Source organism: Morus notabilis, unplaced genomic scaffold, assembly GCF_000414095.1.
Source record: "Morus notabilis unplaced genomic scaffold, ASM41409v2 Scaffold442, whole genome shotgun sequence".
Taxonomy (NCBI): Eukaryota; Viridiplantae; Streptophyta; class Magnoliopsida; order Rosales; family Moraceae; genus Morus; species Morus notabilis.
This window is the reverse complement of record NW_010358595.1, coordinates 662,004-687,465: the sequence shown is the minus strand read 5'-3', so window position 1 is coordinate 687,465 and position 25,462 is coordinate 662,004. Positions and strand designations below refer to the sequence as shown.

The window sequence follows — 25,462 nt, the reverse complement described above, 5'->3', positions numbered from 1 at the left end:
AAAAAAAAAAAAAACTTTTAAGGCAAAAAAAAGTGTAAAAGCCTATCTAAAAAAAAAAAAAAAAAAAAAAAGAACTATAAACAAATTTACGAAGCCTTCAAGACAAGGACAAGGTATATCCGGAATTGCGCTTGGTATATGGTATACCTTATCAAGTGCGAGAATCTTTGTCCAGATGAAAACAAGAATTTGTCGTAGTTCTGGTGTTGTTGTTTGCAACAGCTTCAGAACATATGGAAATATTCCAACAGACAAGGCCTACAAGAACAGAAAACGATTTAGAAAATAAATTATAGCTACATTCCCCTACTAAAGAGAGGGGAACGGCAACAAGAAAGCCCAGTAAAGTACCAGATCTACAGCCCACGGTCCCATATCAAGGAATCTTCCAAGAAGAACAAGAGCTCGAAAACGATGGCATTGACTAAGTAACACCTGGCCGATAAAAGGATTGTATTCCAAAACGTTATGAAATAAAAATGCATGGAAATATAGATACAGACTCACAAGCAAGCAAGGACTAGAAAGAAGAATTTGCCTAGTAAATGGTACAAATTAACCAGAGTCCAGAAGCAAACACAGATTAAATTAAAGTAAATAACATTGCTTTCAGAAAGTCCATCCAACCATTCACTCTCACACTGTCACACAAACACACAATGACCAGACTAGAAGAGGAATTGGAGTAGCAGCATGAAACGACTTTATAATGAAACTGTGGAACACCAATTAACATGTAGCAGAACGTGTCCATTGTATATCAAGCCAAACCATTTAAGATATATAGTGACCTAATCCCCATTCCAGAACAGCTCTCTGTACTTTCATTTGAGCAGGCAATAATACCCAATTTCTACTCAGAGGGCAAGAAGCATCATCAAAATCAAATAAAGTTTAAGAATAAAAACCTACAAAACAGAATCATCATAATCTTGCATAAGAAACTCAGAACTGAAGAAATATAATTATGCATATCCAATGGGCATTGAACGTTAACAGCCAAAAGTAAAGAAAGGAACATAGATTCTTGAAATATCTGTGCAGGTATACAAACTACATCCTAAAAAAGTTGGTCAAACCCCAAACAGGAGCCAAAAGAACCACCTTACCTGAAGAACAATAGGCAGCTGTTCTGGTGGTTTCTTGTGTTCAGACCCATGGTCAAGCCAAACCTCAAAAGCAGTCAATTGTTCGGTAAAAAATGGACTTGGCTGAATCAAAACAAAAATAAATAAATAAATAAATTCGATGCCAGTGAGAAGGTGAATCAAGCAAGATTGCAAATGTTCGTCCTGTATAATGCTTGAGATGAAATTGTATTACAAATTAAAAAACAATGCTAATGAGAGAAGAAAGAAAACACACAAAACACACCTGGAACTCTGCATTAGAATCTTCAACCAACAATGGAAGCTGAGAAAGGCATATCTCAGCAGCCATGTCCCATGCGTCCCTGCAACGTGCATCAGTGACAAAGTGACAACAGAGCAAGCAAATAAAATACTTAGTATTAACTTGTGTTCACAAGTATCGCCTGTAGTACCACATGTGATGCTGATGGGTAGGTGGCAACATTGGGTGAGAGATTGGAGAACAATTTGCAGAACGCATAATTCGCTCAGCAAGTAAAAAATTACGAAAAAGACTAGCAACTAGTAAATCCTGCCTGAAAAGCCTCTGGAAAAGCTCTGCAGTAGAATACAAGGGTATCAACAAAGTATATGATTAAAAAGAACAGAATGAGAAATCTTGTTCAAAGAAATTAGACACCATATACATGGCAAACAAAATCCTTGAAGTAAAGAAACTACCATGAGGAAGAACATTCCAGGCAATTGTATCAGTCACCGCGGTGAAAATCCAGTTCAATTCCCCCAAAAGAGTTTTTCGATCATTTTGGCGGCCAGGGATTTTATCAATCAATGACTCATCAAGAGATTCGTGTAGTAATGAACGTTTACAAAACCTGAGAAATGAATACATCATAGTCATAAACATACTACCACCTACCACCTATACCATCAATATACAGATTATTTTTTGACAAGGCATGACCCAAAAAAAAAAAAAGATAGAAAGAAACCCACAAGGAGCAAAATTGTATTCTGAGACCACTAAATATAGCAAGTTCAATCCGGAAAGAAGAAGATCACCAGCATTTAGAGCATAAAGGGAAATCAGGAAGTACAATCAGAACTAAATTCTTACGCATGGTAGAGTCAACATGTCTACACACATGCACTTACAGTTCAAACGTTCAAATCATCTGTAAAAACCAACCCAGCAACCTCTGGAAACTAGGGTGAATCTGTTTATAGACACCAAGAATGCAAGGAGAAAATTACTTCACTGAAAGATCAAGCAGTTGAATTTTCATTTCTAACCAACAGACTTAACTCCATATTTTACAATGAGTCAAGCATTGAACAAGGTTTCTATAGTCTAGAACATAACTTGGGAATGACACAGAAGATACGCGAACATTGAAGATGGTGAGAAGTACTTTTATCCTTCCTCTTTTTTCTTTTTTTTTTTATGAAACATCAGAAGGTCTGTAATATATCCAGAATTGACGAAAATTGATCGTTTGAGCAAAAATAAGATCAAGTGAAAGAGAGAAACATAATCGTCAATCAACTCATAAAATATACAGACCAGAAAATAATTTTGCGTCAAACACAAGAGAGAGAGAAGCAACAGCGCCTCAACATAGTTTCGCTGTCGCTAAGGAAGCATATTATTATCAACTTGATGTAAATATTAGGAAAAGCATACTGAAAAATCACAACCGTGTCTTCAAAAAGGAAAAAACAAACTTTAAGGAAGAGATAGATGGGAGCCAAAGTGGTTCCCCCATAAAGCCAGTATTGACATGATAAATTTCCTTCAGGTCAAATGGAAAAATACAGAGAAGACTTTTTAATGAAAAGAACTCAAAATTCTGCCTGAAAAGGTCAAACATAAATAACTTTTAAGAGGAAAAAAATAGATGGGGACCATAGGAGTTGTCTAACACGAGTCAAATGAATTATTCTAAACTAGTAAAATAAAAGCAAACTCAATTTCAGAATTTGTTACATTTATGTGTGTGTGTGTGTGGGGGGGGGGAATGGGGGATGGGAATTCAGTATCCAGAAAAAAAGATTGAAGACTTTATAGTCCAATTAGAGGACCAGGGAATGGAGGAAGAACAAAATGTACAATAGAGAAAAGAATAGGAAGCAAACTGCAGGGGTATGTATAGCCTTACACATCAGTTTGCTATAATTTACACAAATATAATCTGAATGGCATTCAATAGACTACCTGACTGTTTCCCCACCTTATCCAACAAAACTAGAATAATTGTGTAGAGATGGTAGACTGTGATGCAATTATGGAAGATGCGTGACTACTCAGTTACTGTTCCGTCTAACCAAAGATGATATAAGGTTCCTAAGCTTACATCATCAACCTAATCTTACCTTTTGCATACAGGGAAATTTCAGAAGAATACTTGTAAAATAAAGATTACTTATCTTTTCTCAGTAATTTAACGATCTTACGGAAGTGCACAAGGGCAAATACAAGAGCCGTTTGAGACACCAATCATTGCCCAAAAAGTTGCAACAATTATTTAAAAGATGAAAGAAGTATCTTCAAACTACCTAGGCTAAGTCTAAAATATCTCTAAATCATTGCCAAGACAAAGCACCTATGAAATGGGCCCAAGGATGAATCATAATAACTATACGAAGAATCAGCATTTCGCAGCCATAAAAAAGTTTATTTACAAAATAAAAACAAACCCACATATCCAAGTTTATTACTAACATTAAAACAAACAAATAAAGCAGACATAGGACACGAAGAAATATTCCTTCACAAAATGAAGCAAAACACAAGGAGATTTATATCATGTTGATATAAGATGCAAGTTAGTCCAAGTGTCGGACACAAGTCAACCTAGTTTTTCAAAAAGGCTTACAACTACGTCTAGACGCCAATCACGCACTTGCTCACAAAAGAGATCTCCATGCATCACAAGGGACATCATCCATCACATACTGGTCATCAAACAAAAACCAAATTGCTAAAATTGAACAAAAAAGTAAATTGGCCATAGGCGTGCTTTTTTTTAAATAAAGAAATGAATTGTATTAATGATCGGAAATCAAATCAAAGAATACAAAAAGAGGACGAGATTCTAGCATGGGAGTGCTAGACAGATAAACAAGGAAAGAAGCTTCACCATCTCAATGCCATCTTTATAGGTGTCGTGAGACAAGATGTAAACACGTCAGCAGGAAATTCAGCACTCTGTGGAAGAGTTTCGTGTGCTTCACAAGCAGCAAGCAAAATGCAATCCCTTGTGGATCCAGATGTGCTCGAAGCACCCCATTCATGAAGCTGTCAACCATCAAAAAGAATAATCATATATCCAAATTAAAGTATAAATTTATGTCGAATAACAACCTTAGACTTAGATTGCCAAATTGATAATTAATGTTTCACCTCAATAAAAGCATTCACAATCATCCCAGCAGCAGAGCAGTCAAAAACATAAATTGAGGGTGTTTTCAACCAGGAATCAAGGTCACTGACTGGCAAGGGGATATATTGTGTATAACTCTGCACCGATAAAATCAATGAACCGAGCAAAATTTGAAAAAATTACATTAAATTAAACAAGATAAAGAGCTTCAAAGCAATAGAAGACCTTATTGAAGACCCAAATTTCACCATTAGCAGTTGGCTTAGGCACGCCATGACCATTATAATGAAATAGGACCCTCTCAGACTTGGCATATCTGCGGCATGTATTACAAAGTTTCTTCACTTCATCCACGGTAGGATCAGGTTGAACCTTATATCGTGCCTGCTCAAATATCTTCAAGGTAAATAAAATTAAATCTACGACGATATTACATGGACATTGTACAAGCCAATAATATCCTCACCCTTGGTTGCCACCTTTCATACTGTGCGCTCAAGTTTTTCCCAATTGTTTCAAGAGCCTTTTGAGGTGCCATTGAAAAAGGATCTGCAAACAAAAGAGAAGACCATAATGTCTAAAGTCAATGGACGTCGACAAAGAACACTAAAATGAAAATCTCATGGATTGGACTGTGCAGGGACGACTCATTCCAAACAGAGCTGATTGAACACGCAGAGGGATTACAAAACCTGATCAAAATAAAGAAGACAAATATATATATATATATAAATATATATTGCATTCCCTTTTTGCTGGTTCAACTTAAAAAACAAACACATGCAGCAAGATCAACAAAAGTGGCTACTTAAAAGGTGGCTTAGATGACGCGCTCATGTTTGAGAGAGAAATCAAAATAGAAAAATAAAGCAAACCAAAGCTCAAATCTGCACAGCAGAAAGTAGGAAGAAAATAGCAAACAAGAAGAAATAGAGCACATTTTATAACCATTCTAAATACAATACAAGGAATAATAGGATTTTGTGCCAAACGATCTGATTGCACGTTTGTGTCTATAAGTTTTTTCTGATAAAAACACAAGTGACAAAGTGAAGAATTGTAAAGAAGCATTGTAATAATGCACCTGTCCAGCACTCCATCCTGGCACAAGGAGATATCTTAATTACATCCGGGGGATCAACACTAATGTTTAAACACAAAACTAAAGCAACATATCCTGTTTTCATCTGCAGAAAAAAAAAAGGAGGTTACAAATTAAAATAAAGCAGGCATATGCATATGAAATATAGGGTAAAATATCCACAATCAAATAGTCTAAAACCAAAGTAGCTAAGAACAATGCACTGGGGAAAAAAATACAAAAGCAATCAACTAATAAATGATATGGTATTTTGGAATCAATTGGAAGCAAAAATTAGCCTTCTTTATGAAGCAAGAGAAAGTACCAAACTGAAATTTTAATTACCTCAATTCAAATGCAAGGGGGAAAAAATCCTAAATAACTTCATAACACAATGAAATTAAAAGTAAGACAACGAAAATCAACGTCATAAACCCACTTAATTTGGATAAAACGGAAATTCTTAATCTCCATTGGTGAGGTAATGGCTACTCAAATATTGTGCCTTATTATGTTCCAGCATCATATATCGATCTCCTTACACTCAAAACTTCCTTAATAATTTTCTGTGCATAACCTTAAGATTAGCAAGCCAACTTTATAAAAAAATTGGTCCGCTATTTCCTTCATAGCATTCCTCCTTTCCTACAAGCAACAAGCAGAAAAGATAATGAAGATGGATGACTGAGGGCAGCGCAGTTGGTTGTAAGCCCCTCCACCCCAACCATAGGTTGAGGGTTCGAGTCACCCTGAGCCCCACTTAAAAGTGGTAGCTTTCCCCCTTCCCTTTGTATCCCAAAAAAATAAAAAATAAAAAATAAAAAGAAGGGGGAAGAAGGAAAGATAATGAAGATGGAGCATCATCTCCTTCTAGCATCCTTAAACAAAAAATACCGCACGTTGGGAAAATTGCACACTTCCGATCATTCAAAAGATTCACAATTTGCCACTCCAACTAGGTAACATGACCAAATAAATCTTTTAGGCAAATCAGTATGATGCCAAGAAACCCAAGAAACCCAAAATTATCAACCAGCCTTGAGCTACTCCATAGTGCTTTCATGTTTTGGCCTATCATTCTGTTTGTCCTCTGTGTGTTAATGTAGATTGCAGAAAAAATATTGCAGGCAACCTTTTTTGTGAGAAAAAACATCTATTCATCCAAAAGTAAGACTCCTCGTTGACAAAACCATAAACTAGGCTGATAATCCATGCAGGATGTGAATCCATATCCTGGCTAACCATCCTGGCCGTTCTCATCAATAACATGGAGCAGCACTATAGATACTAAACTATTGAGAAATAAATCACGCCTTAGTGGAAGCTAGTAAGCGTGAGACTCTTTGCTTCCAGTAAAATGCTTCTAATCGCCGCTCTATTGGACACCATGATTACAACATCAGTTTCCCCTCTCACGTTTTCAGTTTTTGTTTTTCTTTTTGCCTTTCGTAGAAATCCCATCATGCTCGCAAGGTACAGAATTAGCCACTCTATATCTTGTAGATATAATTTGAAATTTGAGGCGACGATTACCATCCTCTATACACATACATTGACAAACTCTACTTTTCCTTTTCTTCTTTTTTTTTTTTTTTGGGAGGAATCTTGCACTCTATAAGATTTATTGCCAAATACCAACCTAAACGGGAGGGCCAAATACCAACCTAAACGGGAGGACACAACAAGTAACGACGACCTGGATTCTCTCCAACCAAAGTTAGCCACTCAGTACATGGAAACATTATAATTCATTGTCAAATTTTCTAAGTCAATGCATTACCAAGCCAGGTTCATAACATAGAACTACTTTCACCTTAAGAATTATTGCCAGAAGAAACAAGAAATGAGAACTCTGTTTCTCTCTAAACAGCTCAACTGATAGTACCTCTATTTGATTATAAAAACACGCAAGGAAATTATCAGACTTTATAGTTCACGATACCAGCACCTAATCCCAAAATATCTATATTAGTCTTATATATTAGACACCTAGATTCTGTCAGAAAGCGCAATTGAAGCCATTTCTACTAACCTAAAAGAAATTAAATAAAGGGAGTTCCAAGCTGATGAGAAATTAATGAAATTGAAAGAGAAAGCATTTATTACTCTGTCTTTAGGTCGCCATTTTGAGACCAATCCGCTATCCGACGGACCCGCGGGGAGAGAAGCCTCGAACGCCTCGTGGCGGAACTCGCAGAGCACGACGGTTTGGGGCAAGTAGGCCATGCTCGTGGTGGTGGAGGCCGTGGCATTGCCATAGCTGCTACTGGCAACGTCCGAATCCCTCCGCTGCGAGCTCAAATCTCCATCTTCCTGACTCGAACCGCACTCCTCCAAGTGATTCGACACCACCGCCACCGAAGATTGCGAAAACCGGGAGGCCATCAAATCCCCCAATGCCATTCAAATCGGGAAAAGAATCCCTCAGAAAACGCGGAGAAAGATCAATCAACCCTGCCCTAATCGAGCGACCATAGGCGAAAACGGATTATCTTTATACTCCCTTAACGACCGAGGAGAGAGAAATACAAATAGAGAGAGAAGAGAGAGAAGAGAGAGAGAGAGACAGACAGAGAGAGAGGGAAAACTACTAAGAAGAGTGATGTGAGAGAGAGAGAGGACGGACTAATCAACGAAGCCGCTGAACCAGCGGCGCATGGAGATTCGCCTGATGAAGGAGAGGGAATCCAGCTCGAGAAACCCTAGAAAGCTCTGAAAACCCTAGAAACCCTAGGTGGGGAAGAAGAAGAAGAAGATGGAAGCGCATAAAAATAGCGGCGGAATATAGAAGGAAAAGAAAAAAGGCCTCCGAAAATAGGATTTTGTCAAAGAAGGGGAAACCAGAGAGAGAGAGAGAGAGAGAGAGAGGAGAGAGAGAGAGTATATGTGATGCGAGTGTGCGTGCGAAGTGAAATTTTTAGCCATCTGATATGCGTGTTGTGTATAACGCTCTCTTGTCTCCCCTTTTCTTTTTCTCATTTCTTTATTTAAATTTTTTTTTTCCTCTCCGTTCTCTCTCTCTCTCTTTTTTTTTTTTAAAAGTTCGAAGGTCCGTTCATTTCGCCGATTTGAGTTTAGAATTTAAGTTTTGTTACAGTAAAAAGCTCTCAGAAACAGTCACATCTAACTTTTTTACTACAGTAAAAAACTCTCACACAAAATCACATCTTAACTCGAATCAGCAAAATAAACAAATAATTCTCCTTTTTTTTTCCTTTCTTTTTTGAATGATGAGAATCTGATTTGATTATTACAAATATGCCGTTTTGTTACAAATATCATTCAATATCAATCAAATCTAAAAATTCATGTCTTTAGAATTGATCCCATTTTTATTTTCATGTTTTTTGAGAAAAAAATAAAAATGTTTTTAAAACGGTATTTTGCACAATAAAAACAAAAAGGGAAATAAAAATAATTTTTTGATTTAGTATAAAATGAAAGAAAAATAAAAAACAACTTTTAGTCATTTTTCATTTTTTGTTTTCATTTTCTCCTCTCTCGAGCAGAGAGAGAGAAAGAGAGATATTAATGGGTTTTTTTACACTGAAAATAATCTCTTGATAAAACTACTAAATATATTTTCAAAAATAATTTCTGTCTGAGATTGAAAAAGTTTTCATTTTCATTTTCATACAAAAAATAAAATCATTTTGAAACGAATTTTAAACGCGTCATACATTTCACATAATGTTGTTATTTAGAGTGAATTTGGAATTTGTAAAAATTATTTTTCAACTTGATGATAAACTCATTTGGTCAGAGGATGTCCCTCTTGTTTGGTTAAATGTGCTAAATAATTTTTTTTTATAATATAGTGCTTTCTCAGTTAAAAAAACCATTATCGTGCACTATTACACAACTTAAATATTAATATTAAATTTATTGTATCAATAATAAAGCAGGATATTAACGGATGAATACAGCCTACTTAGTTGTAGGCCCTTGCACCCTAATCATAGGTTAAGGGTTCGGTTCACTATGAGCTTTACTTAAAAGTGGTGGCATTCCTTTCTCTTTTAGTATTAAAAAATAATAAAAAAGGATATTATGAAAGTGTTTGCCTGATTGGAATAAGTATTACTAAAATTAGGGCTTATTCGTTTGCACTTAAACTCAAAAAAAAATTTGAACTCAAGTTATTCAAGCTCATGTTCTTTTGTAAAATTTGAGTTTGAACTTAAGATTTACCTTGAATTTTAACTTGAGTTTGGGATTAAAATCTGAGTTCAAGTTTTTGCTTCAACTAAGTTCTTAAACTCAAACTCAAGTTAATGAATAGTAGTTTTTCTATTTGTAAAAATGCTTTTACTTTTTCGTTTTAATTCCGATTGAGATAATTTTTTTTATCGTTCACAACTAAATGACGAATAAAACCTCACTCATATATTCTATTAAAATTTTTCATCATCATTGAGTTTTATTAAAATACTATCTAAATACAAACTCAAGTTTTGACCCACCAAAGACAAACTCAAAAAGATTCTCATCTCAAATCATAACTCAAATGTACACAACCAAACACAAACTCAAGTTACAACTTCAACTCAAGTTATAACTCAAATTCAACTCAAAATCTACACTTAAATCATCATAACTCAAAAAATGCAACTGAACAAACCCTTCATGTTTTTGTTACTAGTTGTAATATACTAAGAATAAGTATATTATATGTCGTCGAATGCCATTATTGACACATGGATTTACGCAACAAATATTCAAAATAAAAGCATGTTTGATGAGAAAGGGGATAAATACCCATATAAAGTGCATCGTGTTTAGATTTTCACTCATTACTCTTAATTAATATCCTTTTTAATCAACTAATTATATTAAACAAAAGGATATTAATTAAAAATAAATATTATCCATACTGGTACACATTTTTAAACATTTTATAATTATTGTATTGTTATTTTTTAGGGTGTATTCTTGTTAATACTTCCTTACATAAAAAAATAGAGGGAAAATAGAACAAAAAAGTTGTGATATTTACCGTATTGAAGTAATTTGTGAAATAAGTATGAATATTTTTTCATTGAAATTTTTTTAAAATTGACTCTTAAAAATTAATGTGAAATTAATATTGTCTCATTTGTTCAATATTACCTATTTTGTTTTCAATTTGTTTAAATTGATATATTCTGATAGGGCTATTTATTAAGAGGTCAAAATCAATTTAAAAGATTAATATTATTAAAGAATAGTTTGCCCTTGTTCCATATCTATTCTCTTATATATGTTTTTGGGTTAATTACGCAAATGATTTCTGAAATTTACTTTTAATTTCACTTTAGTCCTTGATTTTTAAAATATCTCACAGTTGGTCTCTAAAGTTTTACTCTATTTTAATTTCAATTCTACCATTCATTAAGTGTTAAATATTTGACAGAATCTGTGTGAATGGAAAAATAAAATTGAAAACAGTTAAAATTTAGAGACTATTTGTGGAGATTAACTTTTATTTTTTTATTGTTTTAGTCCATAAACTTTAGATCTTTCCAGTTTTGGTCCTTAATTTTCACATATTCCGTTATATATTTAATACCTAGCTAACGGAATGACCGAAATTGAAACAAAGTAAAACATCAAGGACCAATTGTAAAGACATTTTAAAAGTTAAGGGCTAAAGCGGAATTGAAGATAAACCTTATGGACTATTTGTGAGATTAACCATAGTTTTTCAATATTTTGTATACTTACTTTTCCCTTTTTTTTTTTGAAATTACATTTTGTGGTTTAAATGGCAAGGGAAACATTTTAATTTTAATTTTTATTTATTATTTCTTCCTTTTTTTTGAAAAAGCGTAGTGTACGTTTAGAATTAATTTTTGTTTATTTTTGAAAGCGTTTTTGCACACCTTTTGAGGCATGAAAATGAAAATGGTCTTCAAACCGTATTTGTTTAGCAAATGTTTTGAAAACGAAAACAAAAAACAGACAGTGAGAATGATTTTTGTGAATGAACTAGAAAGCGGTTGAATGTTTTTCCTTTTCTGTTTTCATTTCCTAATACTTATCAACAATGTTATAATATATTAATTAATAGTCATAACCAAACACGATTTTACTCTTTTATTATACTCAAAATAATTTCTTAAAAAAGTAACTAAACACAATTTTATAATCAATCATAGAATGATTCTAAAAACAATCTCATTTTTGCTTTTATATTGAAAATAAAATCATTTTAAAAACGTTACCAATCTGACTCGTTGCTTCTGTATTAAGACGCCAAGCGGGCTAAAACATATGGGCGTACAAAGATCGGAATGCAATCAATACTTGTGGCAGCATAAGAAAATTGGAAGACTGAGGATGCAAGTGCGTGAGCAACCCTATTACCCTCCTTATGAATGAATACAAATTTGCAACATGGAATCTTAGAGAGAGGGAATCTCTGCAATATTAATAGGAATTCCAGCTTGGACAACTAAAGCAAACCCTCCCAGAGAGCTAAACATTCAACGACAAACGGAGAGAAAGAACCATAAATCTTCTTGGCCGAGCATGAATTACCGGACTTGCATCGTAAATCGAAGCATTGACTTCTATTGCACGTCACAAGGAGAGGCAGGATGCGTACTCAGAGTAGTTGTAGTCATCCAACGGCTCTGAAAATCACCAAGGAAGAGCTTGGCCATCTCTAACATTGACTTTGTTAGCAACATTTTGACTTTGTTAGGAATATTGAGACCCAAAGCTCACTCCACCAGCCCTTATCGCTACGTTCAACTAACCCAATTGATCCTTCTCAAATGGTCATAGCTAATTTATACCCTGAATAAACTCTTTTAGGGTTGAAATGCCAAATAATTTGGTCACGACAAAGACCTTGGCTCAAGGGAAAGGGGAAATGTTCAAAAAAAAAATTGTAGTAAATATCATATTTTTGATAATAAATTAAGTAAATAATATATTTTAAAATTATTTGAAGTAAATAGCAGTATACGTGATTGTTGGGATTTGTTTCTCAATTTGTGTATTGATTCTAATCGTATTTGATTGGCATTATTCTGAGAATGTTTGGCTGGTTGATTGTGTTTGAAAATAGATGTGCAGCTGGCTAGCTTTTTATAGAATGTCACTAAAAGATCTGGAAACTTGTTTTAGTTTCTATTTTTGTAAGTCAACTATTGATTCAAAGATGAAAAATTGATTTGATTGATTCTTGATTGAGATTTGATAGCTGGATGATCTTCCTATGTCGCCTAAGAACGTGTCCAAGTTCGTTTATCAATGTTGGGAAGATTTCAGAATGAAAGGAGATTGATTCGTCTGGTTTTGAGAAAGTTGACCGTGACAGCTATGTTGCAGTTATTGTTGCAACAATGATTTGCAATAGATTTGGTTCAGTGAATTAATTGAATATGTGTCAAGTTATTCACAGCTTGCTTATTTATTGAAAGTGTCCCTTAAGTCTTGGTACGCCTTTTGATGAGTTTTTGCTGGGTTGTGAGACAAGGGTGAGCACTTGTATTCAAGAGAGATGATTTGAATGTTTTTCGGGAGAAAAACTTAGTTTGAGGGATTTCATTGTTCAAAAGTCGAGGGGATCTCGCTGTTCAAGTCCATTAGGAAATTGCAAGTTCATAGGCGTCTTCTTAGAGAGGGAGTCTCAGTTAGATTAAGTCCAATTAAATTGTAAAAGAGTTCTTAGTGGATTGTTCATCATCTGGGCGTGGCCCTACGGAGTAGGGTGTTATCGAACCGCGATACCATCTCTCTCGTGTTCTTTTATTTTACGTTTATGCATTATTCATATTGTCTTCTAAAGTGTTAAAAGACTCAAACTGGTACTTACAATTGGTATCAAAGCGTGTCACTGACGTGTATTTCGGTGAGGTCCTGGTGTACTGGTTGATTTTACAAGAATGGATGTCATGAGAGAAGGAGGATTTGTGAACAAACCACCGCTTTTGGAAGGTGTCAGTTACCCCTATTGGAAGGCTCGTATGAAAGCTTTCATTAAAGTTATTGATGAGAAGGCATGGCGATCTGTCTTAACCGGATGGACTCATCCAACAACTACAGATGATGAAGGCAATACCGTCCCTACGCCAGAAGAGAAATGGTCCAGCGATGAGGACAAGCTAGCAAACAGTAATTCAAAAGTATTGAACGCCATTTTCAATGATGTGGATGTTAATCAATTTAAATTGATTTCCACATGTGAGTCCGCTAAAGAAACTTGGGATATTCTTCGAACTGCGCATGAAGGTACGGATGTTGTGAATGCCTCAAAGCTTCAAATCCTCACAACCTACTTTGAACGTTTATGAATGGAGGAGGATGAGTGTATTGCTGATTTTAACTCAAAGCTTTGTGATATTGCTAACGAAGCCTTCGCCCTTGGAGAAAAATATTCTGACGCCAAATTGGTGAAAAAGACCTTGAGGTCACTTTCGGCACGTTTCGCTTACAAAGTGACAGCCATCGAAGAAGCAAAAAACGTGGAAAAGATGAGACTTGATGAACTCATAGGTAATCTTCAAACCTTTGAGATGAGCTTTAAGGATAAAAAGAAAAGTAGAGGAATTGCTCTTCAAGCAGATTATGATGATATGTCCACCAAAGATGAGACCGACGAAGATGAGGACTTTAGTGAGTCTCTTACTTTACTCACCAAAAACTTCAATAAGATGTTGAGAAAGATTAACAAGAAAAGGAGATTTGGAGAGAATTCAGAGAACAAAAATTCTTAAAAGAAGAATTTTAACTCTCAACGGTTTAAAGAGAAGAAAAGAAAGGAAATACAATGCCGAGAATGTGAAGGATTCAAACATGTTCAAGCGGAGTGTGCAAACACTCTCAAGAAGAGAAACAAGGCTGCCATGGCGTCTACATTGAGTGATGATTCGGATGAAAGTCAAGAGGATGCAGATGATCACACCAACAATTATGTGGCTTTCACTGTAAGAAATGAATTCACAGGTAAAAATTTATTTAACACTAATAATGTTGTTACAGTGTCTGTTGCAACAGTGTCTGCAACAACCTATGGTGGAATTGTTGATGATACATATTTCGAGGATGAAACTAAAGATGACAGTGACGATGATGACCTAAGCCTTGGGAAGATTCAAGAGGCTTATAAGAATATGTACAGCAAATGGCTAGTTGTTTGCAAACAAAACAAATCGCTTGAAGATGAAGTTGGTGTCTTAACAAAGGAAATATATAAGTTGAAGAATGCTGCAACAAATTATGAAATCTTGGCAACAAAGCATCAGAGAAAGATTGCTGAGATCATACTCAAATTGGAGCAGACCCAGAAGAATTTAAGGATGCTAAACTCCGGCACATCAAAATTGGATCACTTACTCTCACAACAAAAAACTTGTGGTGGTCATTCAGGCCTTGGCTACAAGGGTCAAGAAATTTCTTGGAAGACTATCTTTATGAAAGGAGCCACCAGTACTATGATGCAGTCCCTTAAGAAGTCTCGGGTAAGATCAGACAAGAAGTTTGTTGCAAAGCCTGTTGTAACAAGACAAGTAATAGACAGGTTCGTTCCTATATGTCACTATTGTAATTTGCCTGGCCACATTAGACCTACATGTTACAAATACTTGAATGCTTTAGAAAGAGGTATGATAATTAATTCACCAAATTCCGCATTCACAAGAAGGACACCTAAAGCAAAGATTGATGTGCAAAATAAATTTTCTAGACGTGTGTGGATAAGGAAATCTGATTTAAGGTGTCATGGGATTTATACTTCTTTTAGAGCATGTACTACTAACTCTGAGTATTGTGGTAATGGTCACTTCAAGCTTTTGATAGGTGATAAAAGTAATATGCATCGGAGAACACCATATTCTGGGGGAGGAAGACTCGTGGAGGATTCAGGGGGAGCGATTTGCAAAACTCAATGAATTAGAACGTGATTTGCAGGGAGGTGCTGCACAGTTTCTAGATTTTTTGGCTTATTTTTGTCAAAAAGGGGGAGTAAGTAGTCTAGTAGGTTTGATTTGTGCGGGTTAACTTTACAAAAAGTATTGTGTTTTAGTTGCTATTATTAGTTTTGCCAAAACAATGCCAAAGGGGGAGATTGTTAGGATTTATTTCCTGAGATTGTTGGGATTTGTTTCTCAATTTGTGTATTGATTCTAATCGTATTTGATTGGCATTATTTTGAGAATGTTTGGCTGGTTGATTGTGTTTGAAAATAGATGTGCAGCTGGCTAGCTTTTTATGGAAGGTCACTAAAAGATCTGGAAACTTGTTTTAGTTTCTATTTTTGTAAGTCAACTATTGATTCAAAGATGGAAAATTGATTTGATTGATTCTTGATTGAGATTTGATAGCTGGATGATCTTCCTATATCGCCTAAGAACGTGTCCAGGTTCGTTTATCAGTTTTGGGAAGATTTCATAATGAAAGGAGATTGATTCGTCTGTTTTTGAGAAAGTTGACCGTCACAGCTATGTTGCAGTTATTGTTGCAACAAGGATTTGCAACAAATTTGGTTCAGCGAATTAATTGAATATGTGTCAAGTTATTCACAGCTTGCTTATTTATTGAAAGTGTCCCTTAAGTCTTGGTACGCCTTTTGATGAGTTTTTTCTGGGTTGTGAGACATGGGTGAGCACTTGTATTCAAGAGAGATGATTTGAGTGTTTGTCGGGAGAAAAACTTAGTTGGAGGAATTCCAATGTTCAAAAGTCGAGGGGATCTCGCTGTTCAAGTCCATTGGGAAATTGCAAATTCATAAGCGTATTCTTAGAGAGGGAGTCTCGGGTAGATTAAGTCCAATTAAATTGTAAAAGAGTTCTTAGTGGATTGTTCATCATCTGGGCGTGACCCCGCAGAGTATGGTATTACCGAACTGTGATACCATCTCTCTCGTGTTCTTTTATTTTACGTTTCTGCAGTATTCATATTGTCTTATAAAGTGTTAAAAGACTCAAACCGGTACTTACAGTGATAAATGAATCATTTACCATATAAATAGTTCATTTATGACTAGTAAAAATAAGTTACATGGTAAAAAATCTTTAAAAAAGTTTTATTTACGTAGAAAAAAATTTTCTACTAGTTATAAAAAGAAAATTTACTTGAAAAAATATTTTTATTAGTCGTAAATAAAACATTTACATGGTAAATGATTCATTTAACACGTAAACATTTACATAGTAAATGATTCATTTAACATTTAAAATTTTCTAGGTTGTCATCTTCTAAGTCATAAGAACAAAAAAAGTCATAGATAAATAAAAGTAGCTCCTTAATTTTAACAAAATAAAATATTTTTCATATGTAAAAAACACGGAAAGACTCCCGATTTTAACAACAATAAACAAAAAATAACTCATACTTGTTCTTCCTGTTTAGTTTGTTGTCTTCCAATTTAGATTTATTTTAGATGGTTAGTTTAGAATTCTTAGCTTAAAAAAAAAAAAAAAAAAAAAAAAAAAAAAGGTCAATGTATTCAGTAATTTTGCAAATTACAAGGAATATTTTGGATTTTCTGAAAATACAAAGTAAAAGCAGAATTTAACTTAAGAGGAGAATTAATATTATTTCCAACAAAAGGGTTTCTAATAGTATGTCCTATCAATAGTCTCAATTTTTAACTATCATATTAAAAAATATATACATAACAAACAAATTTAAATACAAATCTAACGACTAAAAAATAAAATACTATCGATAATTTATTTTGCAGAGACCACCAAAAAACTCCCTAAAACTAAAAGATAGCTTCTAGGACATAATTTTATTTTTAACGTCACGTACGTAATAAATATGAAGACACACGGATGTACTTTTCCTATAAATTACATTATCATCTTATCTTTCAACTAACTAGTCTTTCTTAATCTCGATCTAATGACTAAATTTCTTTTAAAGGAAATGAGGTAATCATTATAATTAAGATTCATAAACGGAACATTAATTTTCTTCTTTTCTAAGATATTAAGCGTATAAACCACTCACACATCTCTTCAAGATTTCATCATATACTGCCACACTTGCATATAATTATTTGATTTATGTTGTAACTTTTTTTAATGAAAAATTATGCTACAACTTCGACGTTTAGAAAGGCGTATTAACATGTGCTCCATACATAATGTTGTTTTTAAATTTTTTCCTCGTCGTGGGGATAGAGTTGCTCATAATCTTGCTTGCTTCGGTTCTAATTTGTATGAAGATAGTTATTGCCTTGAAGAGGTGCTTAGTCGAATTTTACACTTTATAACTGCATACAGTTGTTCTACTTTTGATTAATATATTTTTACTTCACTTTTAGGGTTGTTTTTCTTAAATAAAATAAGTCCGTTCGTTTCACGAATTCGAGTTGAGAATTTGAATTAAAAAGTGAATTTACGTGAGATAAAATACTATAGCACAAAAAATTTAATTAGTGATTCAAATTATGAAACAAACGGAGAAAAAAATAGGCTTATGCTGGCAGCCCCTAAACTTCTTCTCCTGCCCCACTTTGGCCCCAATACTATAAAATATCTCTAGTAACACCATTTTTTGTTTTTTGTTTTTTTTTATAAATATCTCTAGTAACATCATTGAACTTTACATAGCATTCCATAATTGTCTTTCTATTAAAATCACACTTAAATTTAAACAGAGTTGTAGACCCGCTACTGAAAAAAAAAAAATCTTTAAATGAATTTTCCACTTTGAATTAAATGCTAAGTCCTACTATTTTCCATCATTTGACAGTGTAGTTCTGTTTGAATTTAACAGTGTTGTTGACTAGAGGAATTTTGGAATAAATCTAAAGATGTTAGTACTAAGGGGTTGTTCTTTTATATTTTTGAGTTAGGGTGATTTGAGTGATGATTTTGAGTTGAGTTTGAGCTATAACTTGAGTTGAAGTTGTAACTTGAGTTTGTGTTTGGATGTGCACATTTGAGTTATGATTTGAATTGAGAATCTTTTTGAGTTTGTATTTGGATGGGTTAAAACTTAAATTTGTATTTAGATAGTATTTTAATAAAAACTCAATGGTGATAAAAAATTTTAATAGGGTATATGGGTGGGGTTTTATTTGTCTTTTCATTGTGAATGCATAGAAAAAAAAATCATCTCAATCGTAATTAAAACGAAAAAGTTATGACATTTTTAATAATAGAAAAAATACTGTTTATTAATTTGAGTTTCTGAACTTGAGTTGAAATTCGAGTTTAGCCCCAAACTCGAGTTCAAATTCAAGTTCAAACTTAAGTTCAAATTAAAATTTTATAAAAGAACATGAACTTAAAAAAAATGAAAACTCGAGTTTTTTTAGTTTTGTTAAAAAAAAACGACCCCTAAAACATTTCATAACTACTGGACGAAATCAAGATGGGGAGTAAGGTTTACGTTATATTAATGACCCTAAGAAATATCTAAACCAAAAAACACTGCAAAAAGATTAATGAGTGTAATGGTTTAATTAGGAGTAAATCAACCTAAGTTGCAAACTTGCCACATTGGCCATGTGTAAATAACTTGGTTGTGTTCTTATATTTGAAAAGATACTAATAGCCTATGTTGGAGGAGTTTTTATTGGCTACTAATTTGTTGAAATTCGCAGTTTAACTTCCCATTTTCTAGTCGTATATCGATAAAGAAATAAAGAAAAAAAAAAAGATATTTAACATTTTTGCTCCTTTTAACTTTTTACGAATTTAACAAGTTAGTGCTTCTAGGTTGATGCAAGGTTGTTCAAATTGTTAGAAAAAGAAAATATAGAATTTCAAACGAGAACGAAGCACATCACACAGCATACATGATGTTTTCTCTCTAATCTTTAACCATAGTTAGCAATTTGAAATTTGTAACAGGACTATATGTATTGCTTCTTAGCATTTCTTTTTCTTTTTCTAATTTTAGAATTCAAAATAGCGTATCAATTCGTAAATTCAAGAAGTAAAAGCAACAAAAACTCAAAAATTAAGTTGATAGTTCATAAATTCAAAATTATACCTAATTTATATTTTTTTTTTATAAAAATATATTATAATAAACTACGAACACATTAAATTAAAAAAAATAAAAGAAAGAAGAAGAGGACGACAAGTACATTGGCTGTATGTTACCTCGTTTTTCTGTCTGGAGTTACAGAGGGTTTGTTCTTTTGAGTGAAAAACTCAAAAAAGGTAATTTGAGTTACAATTTTATTCGAGTTCATATTTTTTTAATTTAAACTCGAATTGAAACTCGAGTTCAAACTCGAGTTTAGGACTAAAACTCAAGTTCAAGTTTTCCCTTCAACTCGAGTTCAGAAACTCGAACTCAAATTAATGAACAATATTTTTTCTATTCTTAAAAATACTATAACTTTTTCGTTTTAATTATGATTGAGATGATTTTTTTTCTATGTGTTGACAATGAAAAGACGAATAAAACCCGACCCATATACCCTATTAAAATTTTTCATCAGCATTGAGTTTTTATTAAAATACTATCTAAATACAAATTTAAGTTTTGACACACTCAAACACAAACTCAAAAAAATTCTTATCTCAAACTATAATTCAAATGTACACAACCAAACACAAACTCAAGTTATAAGTTCAACTCAAATTATATCTCAAATTTAACTCAAAAATTATACTTAAATTAAACTCTAAAAGAAGAAACCAAGAAATACTCCTACCTGTTTTTGTTTTGAAACGTGATATCTTTTCAAAGATGCACTTTATTTTTCGTTTTTTGGACAAAACCAGAGGCTAAGCTGTCAGTTTTTTTTTTCCTTTGAAAATTGAAAACAGCTAAGATGTCAGAATTATTTGTCAGAGTATTGACAGTGTTTTTAATCACGTTTTTTTCCCCGCTTGTTTCTTCCAAACGTACCGAAATTAACTTTTACGATAATACAAAAAGTCAAAGGACACAATACGACACTATTGCACAAATTTTAGCAAAGCCATGAATCATAGTTGTGTTTGATAAAAATTAATTTCTTAATTAGTCACAGCTGAAATTTATATTTAGTAAAAATTATAAAAAGTGATTTTTTAAAAATTTTTAAAGAATTTATAGTTATAATCAGAAATAGCTCAAACAGTTTTCGTTTTTAAATTGTGCGGCAATATCTTTGCTACAATTAATGAAAATTTGAAGGTCTCGTTCGTTTCGCTGATTCGAATTTAGAATTCAAATTTTGTTATAGTAAAAAGCTCTCACAAATAGTCACATCTAACTTTTTTACTACAGTAAAAAACTCTCACATAAAATCACATCTAAACTCGAATCAGCGAAATGAACGAGGCCTAATATATTCATATTATCTCTGTTGAAATCTAAAAATCCCATACCTAATAAAAATTTCTCCCTTCACGGTGTCTCGCCGTTTCTCTATCTTCTCTCTTTCTGTTATATCGGTCTCCCTTTATCTCTCTTTGTTCTCCCTCTCTCCGTTTCTGTCTTTTATCTCTCTTTGTTGTCTCGGTCTCACTATCTGTGCTCGTTAGGGTTTCTGATCTCCTCCTGCAATTGTCAGATTGGCGGTCTCTCTCCTCTCTCTTTGTTCTCTCGGTTAGACAGGGTCTGTGTTCGTTAGGGTATCCTGATCTCGTCGTGCGATTGTAGGATTGCCGGTTGGAGCTCATCAGATCAAGACTATCACATCTTTCATTTGTCTCGATTTAGTTATGTTTTCACCATAATTTTTTTCTCTCGATTTGCTTTATTGTAAGGCCAGTTTGATATATATATTTTTTTGTTTAATCTGTGTCTTTTTAGATTTGTAGCATTGATTAGTGGAAAGTTTTGTAGCATAGAATTTAATCTGTAGAAAGTTTTCCAAACCCAGCTAAATTTAGGGAAAACTTTCCGAGTGTTGCTGCCCCTTGATATTCATTGTTGCTGCAAATTCATCATCAATTACCATTGAAAGATGCATCTTTATTTGAAATTTGAAACTTCGTTAATTTGAGGAATTTGCATCTTTATTTTCATGGTAATGGAAAGGTAATCTCAAACTTGGTTGCCTTTCAATAAACTTGGTGCAATTCATCATCAATTCCAAACTTGGTTGCCTTTCAAATTTCAATGGTTGATCTCAAAGTTCTGTAGCATAGTAATATGTGGAAAGTTTTCCGAACCCAGCTGAATTTGGGACAAACTTTCCGAGTGTTTCTGCCTCTTAATATTCATTGTTGCTGCAAATTCATCATCAAGTACCATTGAAAGATGCATCTTTATTTGAAATCTGACACTTGGTTAATTTGAGAAATTTGCATCTTTATTTTCATGGTAATTGAAAGGTAATCTCAAACTTGGTTGCCTTTCAATAAACTTGGTGCAATTCATCATCAATTACAAACTCGGTTGCCTTTCAAATTTCAATGGTTAAACTCAAATTTAATTGAATTGCTCTCAAACGGTTTCACCAGTACATAAATTTGGTGTTTATTATGAATTTGGTGTTTGTTATGATGAACCCATCTTTATTTTGGTGTTTGTTATGATGAACCCTATCTGTATTTGGTGTTTGTTATGATGAACCTATCCGAATTAAAGAATAAATGAATGATACGAAAAATGCAAATTTGGTGTTTGTTATGTGGAAAGTGATTAAATTATTATACATGCCATTAGTATTGGAAGAAAGCGGGTGCCAACCTAAAATGTCATGGATGTATGTGATTTCAATATGCAATTTATATATGTCTATGCAGGTTGGGAAAGTAGTGCTCATGATACAAAAATATTCTTATCAGCATTACATCAACCTCATCTGAATTTTCTAAAATCACCATAAGGTTAAAACCTTACATTTATTTATGTAATATATTTTTTACATCTAACTAATTCATGTGTTTTTATTTTAATAAGTAAATATTATTTGGTTGACGCGGGATGTCCACAATTGAAAAGATTTCTTAGACCATAAGGAGAAAGATACTATTTACCACAATTTCGAGTGAGTCATCGATCAACCAACGAGAAGGAGGTATTCGACCGAGCACATTCTTCTCTTAGAAGTGTTATTGAATGCACATTTGGTGTGTGGAAGAAAAGATAGAAAATTTTAAAAGACGTGCCTAATTATTCATTTACAAAGCAAGTGAAAATAATTATTGTAACAATGGTGCTCCATAACTATATTAGGAGGCATGCAAAGAGTGATCAACATTTTGACAAAGTCGTAGATAATCCAAATGGTATTGATCATGAAGAGAATCAACTTGAGGACAATGTAGAAGAAAATCAAGCTACGAGTGCTTTACTATCATAAAAAATGGATGAAGTACGAGATCAAATTGCTGCAAGTTTAATGAGCACAACCTAATTTGCAAAATGACTCCACGAGTTTTTAAGAATGGAATGTATATTCTGTTTCTATCTTAATGATAAATTAGGTTATATATGTTGATTACTCACTAATACTCTTTTTTTTGTAACTACATACTGTGAATGAATAAATAAAAAAATATTAATTATTATAAATTTAATGTTCCCAAACTCAAGAACAAATAGTGGTTTTTTTAAGTTAAACAAATATTTCTTAATAACAAATAAAATTATACATATTTAAATTTCATATAATGTATATTTTGGTCATCTTAACTACCCATAATAATTAAACCTCACAATTTACCAAGCGTTATTAGATTGCTTTTGAAACCAACAACACTTGTATAATTACAGTTACTAAACACTCACTACTTTTTGTAATAGTTATTTTTTTTAGTGCAACTACCATCAATTTTTCTATAATATACAACACTATCAAATTGGCTCTATAAGTCAATTTTGTAATCTAAAAAATTCGATCTTAAATTGATGTTTATTGTGTAACTTGTGTTGTATGATTTAAGCAAAATAAAAAAGAGGACTGCCGGTGGGTAGTGGTATGGTGGTGAGGACATTTTGCCTTTAGTCTCTATTATTTAAAGTTAGGGAGCTTCTTTAATAAGATCAGTAAAAATAAATTATTAGTAGTTCTCTATTTTTTAATAGTTAGATTTATATTATAAATTATCTAATCTACATATTTTTTTAATTTAATATAATTTTGATTAGATTTAATAATTAAAAATTAATCCTACTGATAGAGCGGCCTATTGGAGTTTGTGGTGGGTATAAGGGGCTAGTGGTGTAAAATTGAAATCTTCTGGGTTGTAAACGGCTAGAGAGTTATTGCATTGGTGACTATTGATTACTTTTATAGACACTCGGTGTGACTAAAGATCTCTTTTTCTATTACTAAAAAAATGAAAGGAAAAAAACCATTTAAAATTCGAAAGCCACACAAAATCATCTCTCTTTTATTTTTTCCTTTTAATATAAAATTCTGCAACTATTTTTTGTGCCAAGACCTCTCATAGATACCACGTTGTACCTATTGTTTATTAATTAATTCAAGGGATACGATATAGAGTATAACCTTGATAAATTAATACTCATAAATTAATAACCTGCAATAAAATAATATTTTAGGACGGTCCTGGTAAATTTATAATTTATTAAATTTATAAGATAATACATTTTTTTTATTACAAAAAAGCATAGGTCCCACTTGATATACAAAATAATAATCTCCGTATACATCAAAATTATATATATATATATATATATATATGACTCAATTATTTCCTCTTAAAATTGATGTCTCTTTGGACCTCATCTTCTTCTTTAGTGTATTAAGAAGCTCTTGTGTACAAGTGTAGATTGCGTTTGGTATAAGAATTCAAATCATGGTAATTTTAGTTTTAAAATTAATACCATGATTTATAATTTGAATTTGGGGTCCAAATCACAATTCTGGAACCGAAATTAGAATCAAAAATTTGAACCATCTAAAATTAAGAGGGGATATGGTTTTATTTCTTTGGGTGGTTCTGATTTAAAATATCACATTAAGATTCAAACCTTGAACTAAAACCATCCAAACTAAATACTGATTTTTAAGAACTTTTTTTTACTTTTTACAAATAAATAAAAGTTTGATTTCAGAACTCTCATTCTGAACGCAACGGTAGTGCTCTCATATTGTAAGAGAAAATTATGCAATGTGATTGCTGCTTTCAGTGCATCATTGCGTTGCGCGAGACAGGCTCCAATACACAACTATCGTCTTCAACTTCATCTTCTTTATCATTTCCTGTGACGTTCTCAAACTTGCTCGTCACTCAACAACTATAAAGTTGTCTCGTTTTCTCGTAAGTAGTTCAAAAGGGACTCAACATTCATTGTATTACGATATTCAGCTCTTTGATTACAACATGCAATTCTTGAACGCCCTCATCATATGAGTGTTGATCCAAATTTCCTGAAGCCCCGTTCTCGATTGACTTAATTTTACCTTGATAAATTAATTCTTTATTAATTAATGTATAAATTCATAAATCATTAATTTATGGATCAAATAATATCCCGATTAATTAATAATTTTTTCAGTCTTAAGAGTACTAATGTACGGAAGTTTAACTGTATTAATATATATATATATATATATATACTTGTTAAAAAAAAAAAAAAAGAGCAGAGAAAAAACTCGTACCGTAGGAGAGAATAACAAAAAAATGAAGTAAGCCTTCAAGAAAAATAAAATAAAAGTTTACTTTCTCTCTCAAGTCTGAATGCATTCTAAATACGGTTAAAATAATAAGAAATTTTATACATTCAAATGCAATCCAATTATTAAATGCTTATGGAAGAAAGAGGAAAGATACCAATACAACTGGGAAAAAAAGAAAAGAAAAAAGAAGATGAAATCTCCATGAAAACGAAAACGGAAAATATCGTGAAACCAAGAATTTTTACATAGAAAAACACCATGCATTTCTAAAGTTTAAATTCAATGCTCTTTTGACTCCAACAAATTATAAACAAAAATGGAATCTCAATCAATTCAATAAAGCAGACACTTTAAGCACTACGTGGACGGTGGGACTGGATGTATTAGATTAGATTGTATTAAATCAGACATAGAATGTAAAATT

General features: G+C 32.8%; 1 protein-coding gene across 2 annotated transcripts in view; it reads right to left on the bottom strand.

Moving 5' to 3' along the window:
- Positions 1-8,123, bottom strand: part of LOC21404824 (regulatory-associated protein of TOR 1) — a 14,129-nt gene extending 6,006 nt beyond the window's left edge. Inside the window, exons 1-12 of one of the 2 annotated variants that reach the window (XM_010092802.2) lie at positions 7,662-8,123; positions 5,559-5,661; positions 4,941-5,023; positions 4,700-4,870; positions 4,495-4,611; positions 4,232-4,389; positions 1,812-1,966; positions 1,544-1,688; positions 1,375-1,453; positions 1,110-1,211; positions 352-435; positions 148-258 (exon numbers count right to left, since the gene is read on the bottom strand). In XM_010092802.2, coding sequence (XP_010091104.1) covers positions 148-258; positions 352-435; positions 1,110-1,211; positions 1,375-1,453; positions 1,544-1,688; positions 1,812-1,966; positions 4,232-4,389; positions 4,495-4,611; positions 4,700-4,870; positions 4,941-5,023; positions 5,559-5,661; positions 7,662-7,958 — 1,605 coding nt within the window. In that variant the 5' untranslated portion in view covers positions 7,959-8,123. The remainder of the gene's footprint in view (positions 1-147; positions 259-351; positions 436-1,109; positions 1,212-1,374; positions 1,454-1,543; positions 1,689-1,811; positions 1,967-4,231; positions 4,390-4,494; positions 4,612-4,699; positions 4,871-4,940; positions 5,024-5,558; positions 5,662-7,661) is intronic. The other variant, XM_024162145.1, reaches the window with a different exon arrangement.
- Between the last annotated feature and the right edge of the window lie 17,339 nt (positions 8,124-25,462).